Source organism: Phoca vitulina, unplaced genomic scaffold (genome assembly GCF_004348235.1).
Source record: "Phoca vitulina isolate PV1807 unplaced genomic scaffold, GSC_HSeal_1.0 scaffold19, whole genome shotgun sequence".
NCBI classification, from domain to species: Eukaryota; Metazoa; Chordata; class Mammalia; order Carnivora; family Phocidae; genus Phoca; species Phoca vitulina.
In genome coordinates, this window is record NW_022589722.1 from 10,869,261 (window position 1) to 10,891,445 (window position 22,185).

Here is a 22,185-nt window from a genome sequence, read left to right on the forward strand (position 1 = left end):
AGTTACAGGTGAGTGTGTAGGTAGGAGATAAGCTAGTTTCCCTACATTTCTTCTGTGTAAAGGAAGCAAGGTCATTTGCTGAGAGAGAGAGAGAGAGAGGAGGTGGGGAGTAACAATGGGTTTCAGAGATTGAGAAGAACGGGAGGTTTCACAACAGACCCTGTGGAAGATGGGAGAGACTCCTGACCTGGAACAAAAGACCAGCATTTGGGGCCTAGTGCATGTTGAAGTCCTTGAATTTACATGTCTCCTCTCTCAGCTTTGTGTGATTTTTCTCCCAGAGCACACAGCAGCTTGGGGCTGGCCCTGCATTGCTTTACATGCCATCCACAACTCCACTACCCACCCACCCCCCAACTTGAAGAATCATATTGAGATCCAAGTGATATTATTGTAGAAATGACCCTGAATGTTTCTGGACATTTGTAAAAAGTAAAACGGATATTGATGTCAGGATTTTGATATTAAGGCTGGTTCTGTCCCAAACTGTTACGCCCTTTCAGAAGCTTCCTCCAGCCTGACCAATAGCCCCAGAGCCCTGGCCTCACCTTGAGTCCCAGATTTTAGTTGTTCATTTTTTATAACCACATTTTTGTATGGATTTTCTGTTACGACATGGAAAGCCCAATTAGTCTAATGGCTCTGTTTCTTTTCTGTGTTCTGTTTAAAACATTGGTAATCTTTTCAGATGGCTCAATCTTTCTTCTTTAAGCAGCAGTATTTTTTCTAAAAGTTGTCAGAATTCCAAACAAAGTGCCACTTCTAAGACACGTCATCTTAAATGTTTCATTATTTTAGCATTGTTTAAAAATTATTATGCTAAACATTTGGCATGGTCTTTTTGTTTCTGTTCACCATTTGGTGTGTTGAGTAGAATTGGTTCTCTATTTTTCTGCTGATTGGAGAAATTCTTTATCATTTACTACTGGCATATTAAAACGAGGGGAAAAGATTGCACAGTTCTCTCTACTTCTCTCCAAGCCTTGGGCCCAAGTATGTCAGAAAGCAAAGTTGAAAGGAGAGGAAGTATTTGCTCATTTCGGCTTTCTAATAAAACATACTCTCTCTCATATCAATTTTATAATGAGACTGGGCTGTTTTGCCTGGCATTCAAGGCCCTGTTTGACCTAATCCCATCTACCTTTTTAAACTTTATTTCACCATTTTCCTACCTACATTCTTTTCCACAGTCAGCTTAGTTTAATGCTATTGCCTGGTTCCACAGAAATATTTCCAGTTCTCAGCACTTTGGATCAGGTAGGTATTACCAGATTTATGCAACTAGTCACGTATATATCCTTTCCCTGCATGGGAAGTAACAGTTGTTACTTATCTTAAATACTAAGTTATTCAGCTCGACAGAACACACCTACATCTAACAAATCCCTACAAGCTTATTTAGACTCTTAAAGAATTACCCTATGTGGTTCACCATGAATGCGTCCCCTTCATATGATGCTTCACTACAGCAGGGTATATGCAAATTAGATTGCTGGCCTGGGAAACTTTTCCTGTCGATGCTGGAGCCCAGGTTTTCATGACCAGGTAAAGCTACATAAATAAGGGGGGCAAGTTGTTCTGAGAAATGCCTCAGCTGTACGAAGGCATGAAGTCCTGAAACCATGGCAAGTGTCAGAATTTATATTCGGCTCAGTATTTTGTAAGTTTGAAGTACAAGGAAATGAGTGGTGTACTCTAGAGAGGTAGGCAAGGGCCTGGCAAGAGAAGGCCGAAGAATAGTGATTAGTAACGAATTGTGGATGAGAGGGGCTCCCCTTTTTATGGTTGCAGTGTCTGTTTCCCCTAGGGTTCACAGAGAATCTGCCCAAAACAGCTCATCTCTAGTCTAGTCCACTGCCAGAATATCTTTTAAATCATTTACTGATATAACCCCCCCCCAACTAAAGACATTATGATGTCAGTAATGTAGCATTTCACATAGAAAGCAACTCAAGACAGGAGGTGGTAGTTATATGGCCTTTTTAGAATGATTTTGTTTTAAAATGGATCTTCTAAGTGGAAATATTTTCTTAATTGTTAACTTCCTACACCAAAACATGTATGGCTATATGTCCCAGAAATATGGGGAATTCATAATTGATCAGATAATCTTGTTATTTGTCCTTTATTTAAAGCAGTGGAATCATGCAGTTTTAATTGTAGGGAAATAGGATCTGGAGGTAAATTTCCAATTTCTTTAACAAAATCAGGGGAATTCTTAGACTCAAAATATTAATGGGACTTGTGAATTTATGAAAGATGGTCGATGACACTTGAAAATAGACAAATGTTTCCAACAGGGGTAATTAATAAATATTTTTGATTAGATTCTGCGTTCATGGAAAGAATATGACCTGGCAGTAATGATTATAAATTATGGAAAAAAGATGTTGGACATCACATCAGTTTGCAAATCTCTTTTTGGTGTGTCTGACCAAGAAGAAATGCAAGAGGAGGTAATTGATTTTTGCTTCTCATCTTAAAACATATACTTATTTGAGTCTTTGTAGGGTCATATAGTATTAGCAAATGTGTTAGACTATTGATCAGTTTTAAATTTGTCATATTTATATAAACAAAAAGTAATATATAGTGAAGACCTTCCTTATTTAAAGGAATTCCTGCTAGAATACTGAAGAGCCCCCCTCTCACCAGTACTGATCATTAGTCAGGCATTGATAGCTTCCTACGCCCAGCTGAACTTGGAACTCAAAGCCCTCTAAAGTCTCTACCAAATTGAAGATTTTATTATTCTGGGCGGGTTATAAAATGTAGTAAATACATGTCAGAGCTTTTTACTTTGTTCACAGTAGATTTTTCCTAAACTCATTGTGACACCTAAATTGTCTTCTTTATGAGACTGCTAATGTCTGAGACTGCTTTTTAATATCTGCCTCCCAAGCATGGGTCTTATAGAACCTGTTTTATTGCCTTTTCTTGAGACCACGTGGTTATGTGTTTTTGTGGATCAAATTATAAAATGCTGCCTTGTTTATTGGGTTTCTGAGGAGCACTAGGAATCACTTGAAGCCCCTTCACTGACTGGGGTGGGGGTAGAGACTATCACTCCTGGACTCTGTTTCCGTTGGGATAGCCCCATTTCTGTCTCTTTTATATGCTGAATTATATGTTAAGTGTTTGCTTGCTGCAAAAAGCTTCAAAAATCACCACTGTTTTACTGGATGCATTTTTTTTTTTTTTAGCCATAATCCTTTTTGGGGGGTGGGGGTTATTTTGTCTAGAGAGAGTTTTGATTAAGCTGGATGCAATTTGAGGGCTTTTTCACCAAGTGTGTTCACTCTCAGAGTCCATCAGCTGGGCCGTTTATGTCACCCAGGCCTTGACTCACAACCCTGTTCCTTTACATCATTGTAGGACAGGACTCCTTGCCTCTTTCCATGGAGCCTCAAGCCCAGCAGAAGGTCATGCTACTTCTTTCTAAGACTATAGGGACTGAGAAGCTAATACCGAATTTATAGGAGTCAGAACTCCTTATAGCCACTCAAGGTCCCTTTAAGCCTATAGGGGCTTGGGAGGGTTTTTTTTGTTTTTCGTTTTTTTGTTTTTTTGGAGAACAGGAGACATTAACACATTCAGTTCTCAGGCTCAGACTGTTGAAAACATGGTGGGGAGCCTGAGCACAGACCTGTCTATGCTTAATCCACTAATTGCCGATCTTGTTATGTTTCACTGAAAGGCAAAGCAGCAGAGGCAATTAGCTTAGTGGTAAAGAAGCTCCTCAGGGAAAAAGAAAGGAAAAAAGAAAAATGAAAAAGGAATACATTGCTGAGGGCAGGCTGGGAATTTTCTTTTGAGGATTTTTTAGAGTTCGACCCTCATCTGCTTTCAGAAGAGTGTATGTATTAGGTGAAGGGGGTGGTGCTAGTTAGGGGGGGTGGAAGTTACTGGAAGGAAGGGAGAAGGGAAGAGAAGAAATATTTTGGCCAACTTATATAAAACACTGAGTATGATGTTTATCATTTAGTTAGAATGAAATGACTATTACTATTATTAATTTATATCACTTGGCCATGTAGATCATAGTTTTGTCTACCAAGCATCAAAGTATGAAATAATAATTTAAAGATTATTACTTGAAAGTGACAGTTGTTGAAACATGTTGAGGTACATTCTTACACTTAACCAATGTTTTTAGGGTTCTTCTAAGAAGTCTTCCAAGCTGAAGAAGCCACAGCAGATATTATTACCTGAAAAAATGAATGAACAGCTGGCCTTGTTGGAGACACACCTACTCAAACTGACAAAGCAATGTAGTCATTTTTTTTTCCTTTCTAGAGACTTCTGTTTAGTGTTATGCTTTTTAAAATCAGAAAATATTTTGTTAAAAGGATTAAGATGAGATTAACATTTGGTAAATCCTTTAAGGTGCTTTTACATTATGCCAGTAATCCTAACAATACTCTGTTAATAACGGATTATTAACCACTGCCCCCATCCCCCCCCCACCTCATCTGGTTCATAAAGATTAAGTGATTTATTTAGGATTACATAGCTGGCTTGTTTTTGAGCCTAAATCTTCTGATTCTAAAGCAGGGTTTCTCATCCTCGGCACTATGGCCAATTTGGGCCAGCTAATTCTTTGCTGTGGGGTACCATAGGATGTTGAGCAGCATCCCTGGCCTCTACCTATAGATACATGGCACACCATCCTGCCAGCTGCGACAATCACGTGGAAGGCAAATGTTGCCACATATATTGGAGAGGAGGACACAAAATTGAGAATCACTACTTTAAAGGCAAAAATGTAACTGAGAAATAAAAGGATAGCGTGGAGGGTGTTAATGCGTAAGTGATTTGAACCGCGGTCTACTCAAGTGAAAGAGTAGTTTAATTTTAGGTCATTGTGCCAAATGGTAATTTCATAATGGACCAATGTTAACACAGTGATTGGAATTTTGGAGTTTGCAGTTTGGAAATCTGCTTAAGAAATTGATTTAGTTTCTGGTGATGATAAATATTATCACACTTTTTAAAAGCAGGTACTTCAAATATTCTAGAAGAACAAGAGAGTACCTTTTCTCTCTAAATTTTTCTCAAGTCAGAGGTTCCACTTTTGGCCCCTCAGCCTTTCTGGAGCTGACTCCACTCATAGAATTTGGTGTCCCTACTTCACCTCTCTTATTGTGTGCCTCAGATATATCTGGGTTCAGAATTCCCTAACCTGGATAGCTCTCTCTCTCTCTCCCTCTCTCTCTCTCTCTCTCTCAGTATGTTCCAGGTCTGTTTCAAGTTGAATTTATGAATTGAACCCAATGCTCTATTAGTCACATAACCAGTAAACCTAGCTTTGGGAAAGGTGTGATTGTCTTGTTAAACATTCTTTAAAATGTAAAGTGTTTTATTTTTTATTGATTTATTTTTTTAAAGATTTTATTTATTTGAGAGAGAGAGAGTGAGAGAGAGAGAACAGGAGCCAGGGGAGGGGCAGAGAACCAGGCTCCCCATTGAGCAGGGAGCCTGATGAGGGACTCAATCCCAGGACTCCGGGATTATGACCTGAGCCAAAGGACGATGCTCAACCCATTGAGCCACCCAGGTACCCTGATTTATGTTTTTAAAGATTTTATTTATTCACATGGGGGAGAGAGAGAGAGAGAGCCCAGGGAAGGAGGCAGAGGGAGAAAGCGGACTCCCCACTGAGCAGGCTCAATCCCAGGACCCTGAGATCATGACTGAGCTGAAGGCAGATGTTTAACTGACTGAGCCACCCAGGTGCCCCAAAATGTAAAGTGTTTTAGAAATGTGAATTATTTTCATATTATCAATAAAAACATTTTACTAAGAAAAACAACATAATGTTACTAGCTAAACAATAGATTTAATAACAAAACAGTAATAAAAATAATAGTTTTATACTGTGCTTTCTGTGTGCCAGGAACTATGTTAAGTGTTTTATACATATACATATAACCCTTATATAAGAACCATATGAGGAAGGTACTGTTATCCTCATTTTAAAGATAAAGAAACTGAGGGGCTCCTGGGTGGCTCAGTCATTGAGCGTCTTGCCTTTGGCTCAGGTCATGGTCCCAGGGTCCTGGAATCGAGCCCCGCATCGGGCTCCCTGCTTCGCAGGAAGCCTGCTTCTCCCTCCCCCACTCCCCCTGCTTGTGTTCCCTCTCTCGCTGTGTCTCTCTCTGTCAAATAAATAAAATCTTTATTTAAAAAAAAAAAAGATAAACTGAGGCACAGAGATTTTGAGTAACTTCCCAAGGTCTCATAACTAAAAAGCGTCTGTGTTAGAATTTGAACCCAGACAGCCTGGCTCCAGGGGCTGGGCTGTCCATTATTCTGTACTTTACTGTCTTTTAAAGGTAATTTTGTAAAGATCAAGTTAACATAATTGGTAGGTTTCGGAGTCTGGGGTTTGCTGATAGATGACAGCTATTGAATATGAGAGACTCATGCCCTGGACACTCTTCACCTATTTGGTGGTGGACTCCTTGGCTTTTAGGGGTTAAAATGAAAGGAAAATAATTGAGATCACTGAATTTTTTAAACTCCAAAATATAATGATATAGTTGACATTTTGAAGGCACATAATTTAGAATGAATACTTGAGCATTTTCCTATGTTTTGTTCCTTCCAAAGAATTTTCATTTTTGGTAATTCATGCTACATGGAACCTACAACTTACTAATTTTTTAAACCTTAGATGCTACAGCTGAACTGTCAGGAGCAGAGGACCCTATATTTCTTTACCCTGTTGTTTTAAACTGGTCGGTCAAAGGCGCTGTAAAAGAAGGTAGGTGACCTGAATGTGTGGTTGCTGTTCACTCAAGTTTTGAAGGTCATTTATTCTGTGGGTTCTGTCATGTCTGAAAGCTTTCACCGTTCTAGGCTCTTACCTAGAAGGTAAGTGGGGCTCGATCCCAGGACCCTGGGACCATTCTTGCCCATTCAGAATAATGCAGAATATTGACTGTCCAGTAATGTGATTTAAAATCTGGAAAGATTTTGGTCCCTTATGATCCCTAACTTGTCATATTTAGAGTTAACTTTTATGGACTCTTTTTCAACACTGAGATATTTGGAAAAATAAATATAGACTATAAAGGATTATTTGATCTTAGAAAGACAGGAGTTCTTGCCACATTTACTGCTACACTTCTTTGTTTTCACAGTTATGAAATTTAAGCAGAGACCTAGATTCCTAGAATTCTTTACGCAAGTGATGCTAAAATGTATGAATGATGAAAAATTTCATCTTATGGTGGAGATAACAAATCCTGTTTATGACTTCTTGAAAAGGTATTTGTAATATATATTTTATTAATATTTACAATTTTAAAAGATAGGTAACATTGTTACTTTAAGATATATAAGGTGGATGAAAGAGAGGATGGGGTATACACCTAGGGTGGGGTAAACAGCCACCAAGGAGATAGTGAGGATTTGTGTCTGTGTATGTAAACAAACAAACAAACAAACATTTTCTTCCAACAACTGGGCTTTTCTTTCACCATTGGGCATAGACCTATCTCTCATTTTAGTAAAAAGAAACATCAATCACATGAGGTCTATTTAAAAAATGGCAGCAAAAGAGAAACATTCTCATAAAAACATATAGAAAAACATTCTTCCTAAAACAGGCACTTCATTTATTAGAACAAAAGCTTGGACTATATGTACTTCATATTCTCAAATGATAAAGGAAGAAATTGCTTTTATCAAATGAAACAGGTTATAGTATTCAGAGAATTAGACAGAAAGTGCTATTAAACTAAAAAGACCGTAGCTGAGATTAGAAGTCTGGAAGCTGTAAATCACATTCTTAATACCAGAGAGAAGCAGAAGACACTTTTGGTGTGCAGTGAAATTTGGAGGGCTGACTGTGGAGGTCCAACGTAAGAATAATAGATATTCTGAAAGAGGAAAGCAGAGTGAGTGGCTTAGAAGCATTAACCCAGTGGTGTAACAAAAGACTCAAGGTTGGAGATTGAGCAGTATGACTGAGTTCAAAACAAAGGTAATGATTTCAATTTTCTAGGCTGAGCAGATGTTTTAGGATGCTCTTCTCTAAATCAGGGAATATAGAGGAGGAGCAGATGGAACACCTTGATTTCTACCTTGATAGTAATATCTATTTTCTTTTTATGTTCGTATGCTTAACATATTTTTACACAAAGAAAGTATTCTGCAACAGGCAAATGTGCAGCTGTATTCTCTTCCACTTTTATGGTTTCATGATTTATATTTAATGTTTTAATCCATATGGAATTTATTTTGGTATGGGGATTTAAATTAAACTTTAGGTTCCCCAGTTTATCAGTTGTCCTGGTAACATTTAAAGAACAATCTCTTTGTTACTTATTTTCAATTCTACCTTTTCACATTCAAAGTGGGTGATTCTACCAATAATGCTTATAAATCACAATGAAGATATTTCATGAATTTTCATGTTTTACATAACAAAAATCCATGTATATGGAAATAACTGCTGAAAAGACAAGGCTGATTTGACAAAATATAATAATATTGAGAGAGTTTAACATGCTAGTTTAAAAAGAAATAAAAAGGACACAGAAAATATATATAATTAATAAGATTAATTTAATATATATAGCCAATTGAGACTAAACACTCTTTAAAGCACTCATTAAATTTTTTAAAAAGTAGTATTTAAGCTGCAAAATAGGGCTCAGTACATAACCTAGACTAAAATTTGTAAAGACCACATTCTCTTACAGTGTAATAAAGCTGAAATTTTATAACAAAATACATTACTGCCATATATATAATTATTGGATCAAAAAAGAAATCTAACCAAAAGTATAGAGACTTTTGAAAGTAATGATGATGAGAAACCCTAGTATCAAATTTGCTCAAAACAGCAATTAGAAATTCTTAGCTTTAGAAGCCTGTATTACTAAATAAGAAAAATAAAATCAAATGAATTTTTATTGAACTCGAGCAATTAGAAAAATAAAATTGATCTAAGAAAGCAGAAAAAAGAAAATAAAAATACAAGTTGAAATTAAACAATTATAACTTGGTTTTAAAATCATTTAATTGAAGGTGCCACCTGGGTGGCTCAGTCAGTTAAGCTTCGGACTCTTGATTTCAGATCAGGTCACGGTCTCAGGGTTGTAAGATTGAGCCCCTGAATGGTTCCATGCTGGGCGGGGAGGCTGCTTGAGATTCTGTCTCTTCCTCTCCCTCTGTACCCCCACCCCTGCTCGTGCTCACTCTCTTAAAAAAAAAATAATTGATAACTGCTAGAACTGGTTCTCTGAAGATATTAATAAATTAGGTGAGTTTCCAGCATAATAAGAAAAAGTGAAATATAAGTAATTCAAAGAAGTAATAATTCTAAATTTGGAAGGGGTTAAACAAACATTAGATAGCAGCATATATAATTTAATATGAATAAATTTGAAATTTCTAGTTGAAAGTGATGATAATCTGGAAAAATTTAAATTATAAAAATTGAAGTATTAAAAAGAATTTGAATGGCTCAGATTTTTTTTAAGGCTAGTTCTTTCATATTTAAAGGAACCAAATAAGTTTTACTTTACATAAAGCTATTTCAGTACATGGGTATAAAGTTTGCTAGTAAATTTATCACAGGAGTCTCTGTTAACAGGTTTATAAAAAGAATTAAAAAAATAGAAAATTATGAATCAGTCTTAGCAGTATATAGAAACAAAAATTCATAAAATAGCTTGTAAATTCAGTGTTGAAAATGTAGATCTTATTATCAATATAAATATAGTAGGAAATCTGGAAATGTAATTATTACTGGTAGGCAAAGGAGCCTATAGTAAATGCTAAAAAGTCATGTGGTGAAATTCAACAACCATTCTTGGCAAACTAGGATTAGAAGAATATTTTATGTTAAGCTTTATAATAAGGAAACTTATTTTTCCCTCTATCATTTAATATTGTTCTGAAAATTTTTGCCAGTGCATTAAAATAAGAAATAGAAATTAGGATTAGAATTCATGTGATTATCACATAATAGGGTCTCAAAAATGTTTGTCAAATGAATTCCACAGTGAAATACTCTGAAAGGGAGATAAAATGATTGGTATTTGCAAATAATAATTTTTTTTTTAAACTTAAGCTAATTGACTGATAACTATCAGAAATAACAGTAGAATTCCACAGGATAGCTAGCTACAAAACCAATAGCTTTCCTATATAAACTAGAAAGAATAATGGAAAAATGATCCCATTTCTATGAAGCATAGGATTAAATTTATCAGGATTTGTGAGGGGACTTAGGCTAATAAAAGAAGACCAAACATTTTTACTAAGATATATTTTTAAAAATGACTTGAATAAATGGAGACGTAGTGCATTACTTGTAATGCACTTGATGGGCAGATGGACTACTGTAATTTCTATTATCTTCAAATTAATTTGTTGGCTTAATGTAACTCCAATCATGTTAGCTTTATGGAATGGTGTAGAATAATGAAAAATATTTGAAAAATGAAAAAGAGCAAAAGAGAGATTTGTATTATCAGATAAAGTATAACAGAGTTCTGTTTGTGAAATAATAGGCAGATAGCTATTGGGATTCAATGTTTCACGTTAGAAAAAGGTAGTAATATAAGTAATCAAAACAGTGAATAAGCCATGAAATCAAAGATCGATAGCATTGACTACATAAAAATTTTAAAATACCATTTTCATAACATACCATAAACAAAATAAAAGGCTAGGAGGAAGAATTCTGTGAAGAGGTTGAGAAGTGGAGGAGTTTAATTGATTCAGGAGGTGAGAGTTCTTCAGAGCATGGAGGCGAATGTTAAGAGGATAGGAGGATGGCAAGTGTTTATCTGTGACCTCCTCTCCTTCCCATCTCTTTCTGCCATAACAGCAACCAGCTCAAGCATTCTGGGGGGTGGGAGAGTCAGGAGAGGTAGGGAAGAGACCAACCTGCTTAGAAAACGGCAGGCAACCAGTTTCAAAATGTAAGTTGTAGAGGGTGGATCGCCACCTCCAGTGTAACTAGCTATCCAGACTCACCCAGTCTTTTCATTAGCCTTGTATTGATGTGACCCTACATTTTATTCAATTTAAGGTTTTGGACCCCATTTATCATGTGATAGCAGGGTTGTTTGTTTTTTTTCTTTAAGATTTTATTTTATTTACTTGAGAGAGAGAGAGTACGAGTGGAGAGAGAAACAGAGAGGGAGGGAGAGGGACAAGCAGACTCTGCACTGACTTGGGGCTCAATCCCAGGACCCTGAGATCATGACCTGAGCCCAAACTGAGAGTTGGGCGCTTAACCAATATGTCCAGGCTCCTAGCCACTTAACCGACTGAGCCACTCAGGCACCCCAATGAAAGCAGGGATTTGCTGGTATTAGCAAGTACTTACTCAAAGAAATATAAATTTTAGAAAATATATAAATTGCAGGGAAAATAAATGATAAGTATCAGTAGAAGGAGGGATAATAAGAGACTTCACAGTATTTGAAGAATTACCATAGGGGTCCATGGCAGATTGAAAAAAATGAGATTAAGAACTTCAACAAGTGATTGGGGAAAGGGAAAAGTTTTTGTAGGTATACAAAATGCTTAGCACCTGTTGGTATCCAGAAGGTGATAGTGGCTAGGAGCCTGGACATGATGGAACCAAAGAGACTGAAATCTGTTGCAAGCAAGATAGCTTGTCCAGGGTCACTCTTACATAATTATGTTTTCAGTTTTAATGGGACATGTTCATGTTTTATTTTCAATCCAATTCTTTTTTTCGTATGTCACACGTCAGCTCTCATCACATTTTATGGTATGATTTACATTTTGCTCTTTCAAGAGGCCAGCTATTCCTTGATTATTAGGAATATCACAATCTTATTTATGCATGAGACACAAATAATTTTGGATATTCTTCTCATACCATTTCAGTGACAACATTCATTAAAGATTTATTGCTTTGGTATAGTTTTGCAAATTCTTACAGATCCTTTTAACTGACTTTATCTTTTTGTATTAGGAGGAATGAGTCCCTACTTGGAATAAGAAGAATGAAATATAAGGATAATGTTTTGTGTAAAAAGACAACCAAACCTTTGAAGAAGTTCAAAGCTGCAGTAATGGAGATTGGAAGGGTAAATGTCTTACGAGTTTTGATTTTTAAGTTAATGAAATAAGAGATTCATGTATCTAAAGATGATTGGCTGCATTATAATTTATTATAATATGAAACAGAAGGAAATATCAACAGACAATTTTATTATTACACAGTAAATTATATATATATTTTTTTTTTGAGAGAGAAAAAGAGTGCGGGCATGCATGTATAAGTGCAGAGGTGGAGAGGCAGAGGGAGAGGGAGAAAGAGAATCTTAAGCAGGCTCCATGTGGAGCCTGACTTGGGGCTCAATCTCACAATCCTGAGATCATGATCTGAGCCAAAATCAAGAGTTGGACACTTAACCGACCGAGCCACCCAGGTGTCCCAGTACATTATAATTCTTAAGTTATCACATGGATATTTTTATAATCATAAATTTTTTTGTTTCTTTTTTTTTTTTAAAGATTTTATTTATTTATTTGACAGAGAGAGACACAGCGAGAAAGAGAACACAAGCCGGGGGGGAGCTGGAGCGGGAGAAGCAGGCTCCCCGCTGAGCAGGGAGCCCGATGCGGGGCTGGATCCCAGGACTCTGGGATCATGACCTGAGCCTATGGCAGACGCCTAATGACTGAGCCACCCAGGCGCCCCTGTTGCTTTTGATAGTAATTTTAATTGAGGGGTATAAAGAAATCACTGTATTTCAATGTCAAGAGATAAGCATTAGAGTATGAATAAATTGTATTGTGTTCAGAGTTTAGATTTAATTTGTAACATTTTTGTCATCTCTCCTATTAAGACTATAGAACTGTTGCCAAGAAAAAGAAGTAAAAGAAAGGAAACTCTAAGAGAATTTTTTTCCAAAAATCCATCTTTTTCTGAAATGGTGGAACATGAAAGGTATTGACTGATTTATTAATTCAGTAAATGTTACTATGTGGTTGGCATTATTTTGGGAACTAGGGATATAGTGGTGGACTAGATAGATAAGATCACTGCCCTTGGGGAACTTACATACTAATGACAGGAGCACAGTAAATAAGTAAATCCACAAATAAACAAGACAGGGTAAAATTTTGATACATTTTATAAAATAAGTGAACAGGATGATAGGCTATAGAGTAACTGGCCTTGGGTGGAAGTGGTGGCAGGAGTGGTTTAGATAGGGTGGTTAAAAGACCAGTTCATAAATTACTTTTCATTATTGGTGGTCCTTACGTTCTTATTCAAAAAAACTGAAACCATAAAGCTTATCGTGGTAAAATGTTTAGCTTCTATTTTTATGAGTAGGAACTTATGATTCTTATATATTCTTTATATCTTATCTTCATTATATACATAAAATGTCTTTATCTGTTTAGTGATTTGGATTTTAAGAGCAACATGTACATATTAATAGAACCACTCTCACTTTGCATTTGCCTACTATTGTTTGATTATTGCTTTATTTTCTTGATTTAAATTATGACTTTTTTATGCTATAAATGCTTGTATTAAGAAAACAAGTTCAAATAAACAACATTAAACCACAAGGAACTAGAAAAAGAAGAAACTTAGCTGAAATTTAGCAGAGGAAGGAAATAACAAAGAAAAATCAGAAATAAATAAAATAGAGACCAGGATAAGCAATAACATAAAATTGAAAGTAATGACCAGTTTTTCCAAAAAAATAAACAAAATTGGCAGTGCTCTAACTACATCAACTAAGAAAAAAAAGAGAGAGAAGCCTCAAAAACCAAAATGAGAAACAGAAGAGAAAAAAAATAGAACAGATAACCACAAAAATACATAGTATGGTAACAGATTATTAGAAACAATTATGTACAGGGGTGCCTGGGTGGCTCAGTCAGTTAAGCCTCTGCCTTCAGCTCAGGTCATGATCCTGGGGTCCTGGGATTGAGCCCCACGTCTGGCTCCCTGCTCAGCGGAGAGCCTGCTTCTCCCTCTCCCTCTGCCTGCCACTCTGCCTACTTGTGCTCTTTCTCTATTTCTCTGTCAAATAAATAAATAAAATCTTAAAAAAAAAAGAAACAGTTACGTGCTAAGAAATCAGATAACTTAGGAAAAAACCCAGATAATCCTAAAAACAAGCAAGTTACCAAGATTGAATCATGAATCTTGAAGTAGGACGTCTTCTTAGACCAATAACAAGAATGAAAGTTGAATTAGGAATCAAAAAGCTCCCAGCACAGAAAAGTTCTAGATCACCTGGTTTCATTGGTGAATTCTACCAAGCATTTAAGAAAAATAATTAATGACAATCTTTATCAAAATCTTACAAATAATAGAATAGAGGGAACACATTCAAAATCATTCCATGAGGCCAGTACTACCCTAAATAACAAAGCAGGAAAAAAACAATACAAAACAGAGAGTCTAGTTTGTCTGATATAAGTATTGCTACTCTGACTTTCTTTTGGCATCCAATTGCGTGATAAATGTTTCTCCACCCCCTCACTTTCAATCTGCGGGTGTCTTTAGGTCTAAAATGAGTCTTTTATGGCCAACATATAGATGGGTCTTGTTTAGTCCACTTACATTCAAAGTAATTATTGATAGGTATGTAGTTATTGCCATTTTATTTCTTGTTTTGTCATTTCTGGAGATTTTCTCTGATCCTATCTTGTCTTTGTCACTTTTGGTCTCTCCTTTCTACTCAAAAGAGTCCCCTTTAATATTTCTTGCAGCGCTGGTTTAGTGCTCATGAACTCCTTTAGTTTTTGTTTGTCTGGGAAACTTTTTATTTCTCCCTCTATTCTGATATGATAGCCTTGCTGGATAGAGTATTCTTGGCTGCAGATTTTTCTTATTCAGTACTTTGAATATATCATGTCACCCCCTTCTGGCTTGCCAAGTTTCTTTTGAGAAATTTCTGGGTAGTCTTATGGACTTTCCTGTGTAAGTTGAGGACTTCTTTTATCTTGCTGCTTTTAAGGTTTTTTCTTTATTACTATATTTTGCAGATTTAATTACAATATGTCTTGGTGTTGGCCTGCTTTGGTTGATTTTGATGGGGTTTCTCTGTGCCTCCTATATCTGGATGTCTGTTTCCTTCCTCAGATTAGGAAAGTTTTCTGCTATTATTTCTTGAAATAAATCTTCTGCCAGCCTTTCTCTCTCTTCTTCTGAGACTTCTGTGATATGAGTGTTATTACATTTGACGGAGTCACTGAGTTCCCTAAGTCTATTCTTGTGTTGTATAATTCTTCTTTCTGTCTTTTGTTCAGCTTCATTATTTTCCATTATTTTGTCTTCTAGGTCACTAATTCATTCCTCTTCTTTTTCCAGCCTGCTGTTCATTGCATCAAACCTGTTTCTAATCTCATTTATTGTATTCTTCATCTCTCATTGATTGAAGAGTATAGTTCCCCAGATATGAACATTTTTCACATTATTAGTTATTGCTAAGTTGCTCTTAAATTTTCATCAGTGGTGTGTCAAGTTTCCATTATTCAGCATCTTTACCAACACTCGATATTATCAAATTTTTGAATTTTTATGGACTGTTGAGTTGTGAAATTTTATGTCATTATTATTTTAATTTTTATTTATTTAATTAGTAATGAGTTTAGGCATCTTTTCATGTTTTTATTAGACCCTAGGGTTTTTCTGTTCTCAGCACTTTTTGTTTAGATCCTTTGTACATTTAAAAACTTTTGTTGTTTTCTCATTTATTTTTAGAAGTTTGGATACTATTGCTTTTCCAAGTTTGGGCTCATCTATTTACATTTTAAAGGTTTCCTTTTTAAAATCAAAAGTTGTAATTTTTAATGGAGCAAAATGTATCACCATTTCTCGTTGTTTTTGAACAAGATAGTAAAGGTATATTCATGAATTTAAATTTTAGATTTTCGCATTTAGGAGTTTCTTTTTCTTTTTGAGATTTTATTTATTTGAGAGAGAGACAGAGCACAAGCGAGGGGGAGGGGCAGAGGGAGAGGGAGAAGCAGGCTGTCCACTGAGCAGAGCCTGACGTGGGCCTCGATCTTAGGACTCTGAGATCATGAGCTGAGCCGAAGGCAGTCACTTAACCAACTGAGCCACTCAGGTGCCCCAGATTTAGGAGTTCCATCTAACTGTATTTTATTTTTGTGAATCATGAGAGGAAGAGTCCCCCTCCCCATCTCTTGTAGTTTTGTTATAGGTACCCAACTAGCTCTCCCCATTTACCAAGTAGCCATTGGTAGCCATTTATCAAGTAGTCTATTCTGCCACCACTGTCTCTTTTGTCATTTAGCAAGTTTTCATATATACAGGTTTGAGATCTTTTTTCTGTCCTAGTCTGTTTATCTTTTTGTGGGTCAATATCACACCATCATACTTACTCTGGCATTAAGTTGATTCTTGTTGTCTGATAGATCAAATCTCTCCATGTTCACACAAGTCTTGGATATTCTTCCACAGAGTGGTTTGGAATAGCTTGTCAAGTAACACAAAAAATTCATGATTTTGATAGAGATATAATTGACTATATAGGTTGGTTTTAGAAGTTCCTCCCACCCCCCGTATTGATTCTTTCTGTTAGTATATAGACCACGTACTTATGTCTTCCAATAAGTTTTTATGGTAGTTTCCGTAAAGATGTTATACATCTTTTATTAGCTACATCAAAGAGGTGCTTTTTGGTATTAATGTAAATCATATTTTAAAATTACATTTTTGAATGCTTCTATTTTTTTGTATAGGAACTTAAGTGATTTGTAAACAATTCAATCTTCTATAGGCTTGATAATTTATTCATAGATACAAGTTTTCTGTGTGGATTGTCATATTGTGAAGAGATATTGAAAGTTTTGCTTATATACAGATGGCAAACACATAAAAAGATGTTCAGTATCATTAGCCATTAGAGAGAGGCAAATTAAAGCCACAAGGTATCACTAAAGCCTATTTTAATGGCTAAAATAAAAAATAGTGATAACACTAAATACTGGGTCATGCGTACACTGCTGGTGGGAATGTGAAAAGATACAGCCACTCTGGAAAAGACTGTGAGATTTCTTATAAAATTAAACATAGGCTTACCATACAACCTCAGTCCTCATCAAAATTTAAAACTTTTGCTCTGTGAAAGACCCTGTGAAAAGAATGAAAAGACAAGCTACATACTGGGAAGTATTTGTAAACCACATATCCAAGAAAGACCTTATATCTGGAATATATAAAGACCTCTCAAAATTCAAAAGAATAATAAAAACAAACAGTCTGATTAGAAAATGAGCAAAAGACAATTAAAAATAAAATTGTAAAAAAAATGATCAAAAAACATGAACAGATATTTCAGTAAGAGTATGTACAGTTGTAGGATACTTACCTCATTTAATTTTGGGATTATCTTGATGGACATGGACAAGCTGATTTTAAATTTAGGAGAAAAAAGATTGTGAATAGCCAACCACTAGAAAATGCCTATTTTTTAGAGGATTTTTTTAAAAAGCATTTATTTTTTAAAGCACACATAGAACATTTATAGTATTGACTCTAAGGCAAATCTCAAGAAATTTCAAATATTGGACTCATACAAACCACATTTTACTATAATTGATTTACACAGTAGAGACCAATTTTTGAAAAGATAGAATCAAAAAGATCCTATACATCTGAAAGTCTTAAATAGACATTTAGAATTAATTCATGGGGGAAAATAGAAATTATTTTGATAATTTAAAAATACAAAAAACTTGTTGAAAATTTGGTTGAGATTGTTCTGAATCAGAAAACATTGAAGGCTAACATGTTTCCTTCTTATCACTATTTTAACTGTACCTTACAATTTTTAGTATATGGTAGTGTAAGATTATCCTTATAATTTCTATTTTCTGTGAGTAGGTCTTGCACGTCTTTGCTTTGGTTAATTCCTAGGTATTTTTTAAGCTATTAGAAATATCTTTTTAGAATTTCATTTTTAATTGTTTATTGCTGGTATGTAGAAATAGAATTATTTTTTGTATATTGACTTTGTCCTCTGTGGGCTTAATAAATTCACTGATTAATTCTTATACCTTATCTGTAGGTTATTTTGGATTTTATAAATATACAATTGTATTGTCTATGATTGACAGCTGCTTTACTTCTTTATTTTCAATCCTTATACTCCCCCCCTGCTCCCACTGCCTTTATCTTCCTTTTTGTTCTTGCTAAGCCCGCTATTTCAGTGCTGAAAGAAACGATATTAGTGGGTACCTTTGTCTGATTCCCATTTCAGAGGAAAAGCTTTCAAGCTTTCAACATTTTATCATTAAGAATTATATTTGTGGTAGGTTTGTTTTTGTGGATATCCTTTATCAAATTAACATTATTATTTATTTTGAGTCTCAAATTGTTCCAGATTTGGCCATCCGGAGCTCTTTCAGCCTAGCTCTTTAGTCTTTTTGACATGTCCCCATCATTTTTTTGAGCTTCTTCTTATTTACCACAAGATGTTCATCTTGTACCTTCCCTGTCCGAGCCCTGGAACCAGTTGATTCCTTTTAGTGGAATTGGTATTTAGAATCTAAGTGCTGGAGGCTACTGATGTATCTTTGCTTCTAGGCCCTTTCAACAGACAAAACTAGGAAATAGCTATGTCCACCTAAATAGATCTATGTATCTATCTAAAACTGTAATAAGGTCATACTGATATGTCCAGTTTCAGTTCCATACCACAAGATACTTTCCAGTGTTTTCTCTTTCCCTAAGTGTAATTTTTTTTTATAATGGTAAGAATCCTGTTTCCGTTAATGTCAATATATTGACTTATTTGTTCAAGCTAGAATATACCAATGATAGTGTCTGGATTCCTTAATATCTTCCTAATTCAGGTTTCTGTCTTCTTCTTATGGTTCCATATCACTGAGCATTTATTTATGCTGACTGTCCCTCTTGAACTTCCTCTCTGGCTGCTGGGTCCACTCACATCTGTGGCTCGTAGAGACACAGAGCTGCTTATGGAGTACCCTGCACATTAGGAACTACTCAGGTGGTAAAAGAAGAAACATTCTCTACCCTCTGGGCTGGCTCTCGGTCCCTTCCAAGCTCCTTGGGTCTATTACTACCTCGACAAGATTCGTGGAGGAAGACTATCCTCTGTCACTTCTCTCCCTGGACTCTCACCTTCAGTGCAGGGAAGATGTGGCTAGTCCTGTCAAACTCTCCTGGGCCTTTTGAGGAGATTTGACCTTCCATCCACCTTCCTTTCCTTCTCGTGTGTGTGTGTGTGTGTGTGCGTGCGCGCGTTGCGTCAGATTCAGACACGTTATCTATTAAAGCAAGCAAGATACTCTCACTTACCAATTGAGATTTTTTTTTTCCTTTCTGCAATATAAATCAGATAGAATGGCACTGACCAATGGGGTAGCAGCATTGTCAACATAAAAAAAAAAGTACTTTGAAGAAATCAAATCATGCCATGTAAACAGTTATGCAACTATAAAAATAGTTGGATGACTTTGAGATTTTGATAGGAATAATTTTAAACAAACTGAATGTATGCTTCACTTAAAATATGAACTATTAGCTAAATTTTGAAATTAGTTTTTTTTCAGAGCATATTGAGTATGGATTTATGAAGTTATTTCATTTATAGTTGATTGATATTTTATTTCTGCTGTAGTCTAATGCTGGAAAAAATTTTGCTCCATTGTTTTTTTCCTTAAGGAACAATACAGAGAAATGATTTTTCTTTTAATATTGAAGTTAGGGGATGAATGTGAATATTATATTATAATTCAGTTGTCTAACCTCAGTGGCCTTTTGGTTATGGAAAAGAAAAGTTGTCTGGTTGGAGCTTAGGACACAGACATCAGAGAGAATGGAAGACAATACATAGTATATCTTTGTCCTTACTGTTTATCCTCATGGCTTGTCTACTGCCCTCTTTCACATTCTTAGCACCAAGGAAATTATGAATAAGCCAGAAACATTTGCATAAGGGCAGTCAAGTGACTTCTTGGTGTATTTTATACAAATTGGAATCATTCTTCATTATTAAATATCTGGAAGCTTGTGTAATTTCAAAACTTGTTTCTCCTTGGCAGAAATAAGAGAACTGATGTTAGAAAACTTGCCTATCGATTCCTGGTGGATAACTTGAATCCTATAATATTAAGTTTTGTGAAAAGGAAGAGGTTCCATCAAATATTTCTTGAGGAGATGCCCTGGAGAGCTCAGATGAACCTGTATCTGGCAAGTGCACACTTCAACCTGCTTTTAACGAAGCTAGGGGAACGTATGAAGATGAAATTTGGCTCTTCACATCCAGTGGTCAGGTATAGAATGTTATCAGCGAATGATACTTTTTTAGCATGAGCATGGATTTTATTTGTTATGGTCAAGGATCCAATGTTGATAATAACTTAAAGAGGTTTACAGAGTGCTTCTCTCTTTACTGAGCATTGATATATTACTTAATTTCTTGCCTCAGAATCTTTCCCAAACAAGTGCTGGATATAAGCACTTAGGAAGTACTAATCTGCACGTGTCTTGAATATGTTTGTTAATATAGCTTTCTGTATAGGAGATAGTATCATTTCAAGAGAAATTTAATATTAATTGTGTAATAACTGTAGCTATTAGGTATTAGACAAAGCTGTTTCATTTTGAGGTATATTTTAAGGCTCTATAAACACAGATTGTATTTTCTCATACAATGTACACTTTATATCATTAATTCAGAAGACACTTTTGAGTTCTTGAGTGTTTTTGGCTAAAGTGTTATGGGAGCTAAAATAGAAGATAAATACATAACATGAAATACTATGTAATCATTAAAAAGGTGAGTAGAGTCTTTAATTAAAAAAAAAATACAACTGAGCGCCTGTTAGATACAAGGTACTAAGGTAGACACAAGGGGCATGAAAAGATGAGCAGGACATACAAGTTAGAGTCTGGCAGGGTGGATCACAAGTGTTAACGAACAATTGTAAATAATGGTATAAGGTGAAATATACACAAAATCTTCTTTGTTCCTGGGAAAAGTCTTTCCTCTGACTGAAACTCACAGGAAAATTTTCATGGGGAGGGACCACTTGGCCTGGTTCATGATGGATAGGCAAGATTTAGAAATGTGCAGATAGGGAAAGAGGTATTCCAGGTGGTTGGAAGCACATGAATCAGAGCCCAGGTAGGAAACACAAGATGAAAACCTCAAATGGTATGACCAGAATCTAGGGTAAATTAAAAGGAATGGTATGAAATAATTTAAAAAAATAGATCAGTACCAGATCATGGAGGGTTTTAACTACTAAATCTGAACTTTAATTTATATACAGTGGGGGATTATTAAGGGTTTTTGAGCAGGGCAATGATAAAAAATTTCTCTGGCAGCAACATATCAAATGGATTGGAGGAAGGAGAGACTGTGACAGGGGTACGAATTAAAAGGGTATTTATTTCAATAATCCAGTGATAAAATATGCAGGTGAAATCCATGGTGAACTTGGTACCAGTTTCTGTTTCTTTAGAATTTTGGTTAAAATCATTACCAGATTGAACCTTCATTAAAACATCTCCAGATAGTTCCCTTTCCTTAGGCTAGACCAGATTTGCATTTAAGAAGTAGTACATCAAAAACTAATGATGTATTGTATGGTGACTAACTTAACATAATAAAATAAAATTAAATAAAAAAAAAAAAAGAAGTAGTTAGATTGCCTGACCAACGGGGAAGGCTTTTGGCAAAGTAACCCATTCATGAAGCCATGAGAGGAGAATGGTTCAGATAGGATGGGCTTCTTAAATTTCCTCTGAACACTGAGAATTCTCTGAAATTCTAATCATGCCTGACCATTCAGACATGATTACTTAATAGCATAGCAATTAGATAATGACCAAATTTGTATCAGGCTAACTTGGTGCTAAATTCAATTTTACTAAAACCATTAAAACATACTCAATATTTATGTATGTATGTATTTTCCATTTATTTATTTATTTATTTATTTATTTATTTATTTATTTATTTATTTATGGTGGAGGATTATTTACTGCTTACACCTTATTTTTTTATTTTTATTTTTTTTAAAGATTTTTTATTTATTTTTTTGACAGAGAGAGACACAACGGGAGAGGGAACACAAGCAGGGGGAGTGGGAGAGGGAGAAGCAGGCTTCCTGCTGAGCAGGACCCTGGGATCATGACCTGAGCTGAAGGCAGAC

At 35.5% G+C, this 22,185-nt stretch overlaps 1 protein-coding gene across 1 annotated transcript in view; it reads left to right on the top strand.

The window, feature by feature from the left end:
* Positions 1 to 22,185, top strand: part of CFAP54 (cilia and flagella associated protein 54) — a 291,990-nt gene that overhangs the window by 115,762 nt on the left and 154,043 nt on the right. Inside the window, exons 27-33 of the mRNA XM_032416199.1 lie at positions 2,328 to 2,456; positions 4,157 to 4,271; positions 6,677 to 6,766; positions 7,146 to 7,272; positions 11,972 to 12,086; positions 12,852 to 12,952; positions 20,068 to 20,298. Coding sequence (XP_032272090.1) covers positions 2,328 to 2,456; positions 4,157 to 4,271; positions 6,677 to 6,766; positions 7,146 to 7,272; positions 11,972 to 12,086; positions 12,852 to 12,952; positions 20,068 to 20,298 — 908 coding nt within the window. The remainder of the gene's footprint in view (positions 1 to 2,327; positions 2,457 to 4,156; positions 4,272 to 6,676; positions 6,767 to 7,145; positions 7,273 to 11,971; positions 12,087 to 12,851; positions 12,953 to 20,067; positions 20,299 to 22,185) is intronic.